Source organism: Notothenia coriiceps, unplaced genomic scaffold, assembly GCF_000735185.1.
Source record: "Notothenia coriiceps isolate Sejong01 unplaced genomic scaffold, NC01 NC01_scaffold00030971, whole genome shotgun sequence".
Classification (NCBI taxonomy): Eukaryota; Metazoa; Chordata; class Actinopteri; order Perciformes; family Nototheniidae; genus Notothenia; species Notothenia coriiceps.
This window is the reverse complement of record NW_011363672.1, coordinates 1-4,576: the sequence shown is the minus strand read 5'-3', so window position 1 is coordinate 4,576 and position 4,576 is coordinate 1. Positions and strand designations below refer to the sequence as shown.

Below are 4,576 nucleotides of genomic sequence, written 5' to 3'. Positions count from 1 at the left end.
CTCTAACAACAACAATACACACACACACACACACACACACACACACACACACACACACACACACACACACACACACACAACAACACAGACACACACACACCACACACACACACACACACACACACACACACACACACACACACACACACACACACACACACACACACACACACACACACACACACACACACACGCAACTTTAAAGGTCCCATGTCATGGCCATTTCTACTGATCATAATTCCATTGTTGAGGTATACTAGAATAGATGTATATTGTTCAATGTTCCAAAATCACATTGATTTCTCATACAGCATCTCTGTATAGTAGGCTATGTGTATTCACTCTGTCCGGCTTGTTGGAGCTCCTGCCTCCCCCCGGCCCCCCTCCCTGTGAGCCCACTGTGCTCTGATTGGTCAGCTCGCCCACTATGTTCTGATGAGTCAACCACTGTTACAGCGGAACATCAGTGATTATGTGTTACAATTGTTTGCAACCAGAAAATGACACCAGTAATGACAAACAGATGAGAATGCAGCGTGGGGTCTGGGTGCCGTGATGGCGGGACGTTGTGCGGCTCGCTGCTGCGAGGAGCGGACAGTGTGAGCTGGGTTCATTTCCTGCTTGCTGCGTGGGGTCTGCGAGACAGTGAGGCATCACGAATGGACGCGGGAAGGGGGGGATGCTGAGGGGGCTGCAGCATCCCCATCTGCGAGGGTCCACTAGCAACCAGCTGCAACCCCCCGCACCCCCAAACGCGGTGCACCTACAGTGTAAGCGCGCCACAGTTTTGCCGCTGAGAGAGTGTGTGGTATGGGCACGTCACTGTACCCAGGAAGAAAACAATGGAAAAAGATAAATCTCCAACGAGGCGTTCTGGTCCAGACAGGTCTTTTCTATGTTAGAGTTTTACTCGCTACAGGGTGTACTTTGTGACTTTGCAGACCGTTTATATGCATAAAAACCTTCATAACACACAAGGGGACGGGTAATAACCTATGGTAATAACCGGAAAAGCATGACACTGGACCTTTAAGAGAACAATATTTACATAAGAGGCCAAAGCCCTTTGTTGTAATTACTTTAATTACATTTTTACATTTCAATATATTTGTTATATGTTGTATTTATGATATAATTGATGATTTAAATATCCAAGCCATGTTGTTTTGTCAAATCCTTCAAATAAAAAAAAATGTTATTAAAAAAAACGAAGAACAAGCTGACGGAAGTGGCGTAATGTTGTTGACGCGAGGTGTATGCTGGGAAAGTTTTGATCGTTCGCCATTTTCCTGTTAGAAAGAGAGAGGGAGAGCCTGAAAGGTTGTAGCCTCGTAGCTACCAACATTACCAGGTACATTAACGTTAGCTCTTCACTGGGTAAGAAACAGTATTATGGGATTCTCTTTTAGAAACTGATGTTTTTGGCGCCCCAACCCTCAGTTGCGTTTACTGACCCAAATGGCCTAAATACTGTTTTGTTGCACGGAGAGATGTTTCTATAACTCAGTGAAGCAAAGTGCGACGGGATGGATGCTCTGCACCTGGTTCATCCACAGCTTCATCCAGGCATTTAAATACCCTTCATAGTGATAGTGAGCCTTTAATGTCAGCCGTGTAGCATTAGCTCGGACAGCTAACATTAGCTAGTTTCGCCACTGTGCGTTTTTGGCATCCAGCTGCGAAGACAGCTGTCAAATAGGTTAGCGTTAAGACCAGATATGTCACTGTCTGTCAATCTGCACAATATATCGTCAAGTCATAAGAGAGGCGATAACAGCGACTTTAACATGCATATTTTACAATTTCCGAGTTGTGCTGCTGGTGAAATGTAGTTGCTCGTTTAATTTAATAACGAGGAAGTGAAGTGCACATTTTCTGGTTGTTGAACCAACAATGCTACCATTTCAGCTCCAAACGTTGCTTCAAATGGCATAGCTGCTTCTTTATAATATATTGCTTATCCACATTTCGAGATTTCTTAAATGCCAGTTCATCTTTTTGTTGTTTCCCTCTATAAGCTGTGACTCTTGGTGTGACACCTGCCTGTGACTGACCGAGTGTGTCAGGGTCCTGTTGACCAGAAGTATTATCTTGGTCTTGTCATTCAGTTAGCACACATTAACATTAGGTTGCTGTGGTTCATTTGCACAATAGGCCTTGTAAATGAAAAACATTGACAATATCACACTGTCAGGAGATGTATTTATCTTCCCTGCCATACAGACATGTTTATCTGTAGGCTGTGTTTAGCAAAGTGACACATTTGCTACTGAATGGTTTTCTTCTGGACTTGTGATCGGCCCTATGTCAGACTTAATGAGGAAGGACAACTTCTATTCATCTCATTTAGTTTGTATTTTAATAGTGTGTATGCTTATCCACCTGCAGATGTATCGTACCTAGTTGATGCATTCATTATAAAGTGCCTATAAGATGAATGTTTAAATAAATGTTATAATTGAATAACAACAAACTAAGTATCTGCAAGGCCCCTACACTGTTTCTCTGTTAAGACAATTTCTATGATAGCCTCAGCTGTGCAGGGGCGCTGTTTGTGGTTCTTAACATCATTTGCTGTAGCAGGTGTCCTTGATATTTACTGCCGGTTTTTGTTTCTCTTCAGACAAGATGGCGAGTCCGGGGAAAGACACGTTCAGGATGAAGAGCTATAAGAACAAGGCCTTGATTCCTCAGGAGATGCGTCGAAGGAGAGAGGAGGAAGGAATACAGCTACGCAAGCAGAAAAGAGAGGAGCAGGTAAACACACTTCTTAAACCTCCTGATCACTAAACCTGTTCCTGGCACATTATCCCCAGCACAGTCGTCGCAACAACAACACTTCACATCAAATCAGCATCAAGGTCGAGGGTCTGTATGTATGATGGTATTGTGGGGGTTTCTAAATGACCTAAGTAACACCCTCAGGTTCCTCTCAGCTGTTGCTTTATGGTGTTTGAAACACGTTGGACCGCAGTTTAACAGATTCAAATGCTTATTGTTGTTATTTATAGTAAACCTCTTTGATTTAAGTCTTCTGCCAAAAGTTTAAAATATAATTGTCAATAGAAAGCATTACAAAAAAAACTGCACAATAACAAAACAATCATAAAATAAAAAACATAATAAAAGTGGCAACAATACATACAGTATTACAGAGACGACTATCCTTTGTTTGTTTGTGCTTCTTTACACTACCAGAACAACAACCCCTGTGTTCCATTCCGTTTTCTTCTCACTCTCTATTTTCTCTTTTCTGATTATTATTATTTATGTATTTACGCTATTTTAGCGTCATTTCAATAGATTATCTGTCAACCAAACTCTACTATCAATACTTTGTGTCTTCAAATAATGAATGATAATAATACAAAAAAGAGCAATAAGATAAACAAGTGAAACTATTAAAAAAGGCCAATGTGTTGTGGTGAAAAGTATTTTCAAATGTGTCTTAAAGAGGAGATTACAGCAGAAACAAAAGGTTCTAAAAAGGGTCTACTGTGATAAATCTCCTGTGCACCTTTCTTTTGTGCGTGGGCGTTGGATCGTTCATCAAGCCAACATGCTATACATATGAGGTGCTGGTTAACCATGTGACGGTGACTGTGTGCCCACAGCTGTACAAGAGGAGGAATGTGTGTGTTCCTTCAAGTGATGAATCCATGCTGGAGTGTCCGATCCAGGATCCAGACGTCAGCTCCACAGTGCCTGCTGCCGGGGCAAGTGCTGCTTCTCTCTTCAGTTTCCACCTTATATTAAAAGCTACAGCTATCTGAGCATGATCATCATTTTGAATATCCCTCTAATGTGAACAGGAGGGGGTCATCACTCCAGATATGATTCAAATGATCTTCTCTGACGACCCAGACCAGCAGCTCATTGCTACACAGAAATTTAGGAAATTACTCTCCAAAGGTTGGTGTTGCATCTCAGAATGACTTTATTGCTATCATTCATGGATTTCATCTGCCACCGCTTCATATAGTATCTGTTGTAGCACACTGTAAATCCTTCATATAATACATGAAGGGTCTCTCCAAAATACCACCTCAATGTCCACTATATTTCAAACTGTAGTTAGTAATGAAAAATGGATGTAAGGCAAGCACTCTTGATATTTTAGAGGATCAACATAAAATGGAAGATTTACCAAAACCCATAAGGCCAATTTGATCACTGTCCGATAATAAAACAATGATGACTGTACACAGTTTTCCTTGCATAGGGTTCAATCACTTTGCTGTTATACATAATCGTTTGTGCTAATATGTGACCTGCTCTATCGAAATCAGTTGCATTGACCCGAAGACACATTTTGAGTTGTATACACTGTTGGAAAGAGGAGATTCCTAGCTTTCTAATGATATCAGGATTGTTTTTGTACTCCAAATATTAAGCGAAATATGTCACATTATATAATGACTGTCACCGAGTCATCATTTTGAGAAAAAGGCCTTCAAAGTTTCCTCTTCTCTGGAATCCATCGATCTGATTGATTATTAGCGGAGCAAATGATCAAAATACTACGGAGGGAAGATATTTTCGTTTGGATTACTGGTCTGGGGGAAGCTCGCGAGTG

At 41.4% G+C, this 4,576-nt stretch overlaps 1 protein-coding gene across 1 annotated transcript; it reads left to right on the top strand.

Moving 5' to 3' along the window:
- Positions 1-1,309: 1,309 nt before the first annotated feature.
- LOC104959754 (importin subunit alpha-6-like) lies at positions 1,310-4,299 on the top strand. The gene is made up of 4 exons (XM_010787649.1): positions 1,310-1,377; positions 2,624-2,757; positions 3,615-3,716; positions 3,813-4,299. Exons 2-4 carry the CDS (start codon positions 2,629-2,631, stop codon positions 3,933-3,935), a joined length of 354 nt encoding a protein of 117 aa, XP_010785951.1. The 5' UTR covers positions 1,310-1,377; positions 2,624-2,628; the 3' UTR covers positions 3,936-4,299.
- The last annotated feature ends 277 nt before the right edge of the window (positions 4,300-4,576 follow it).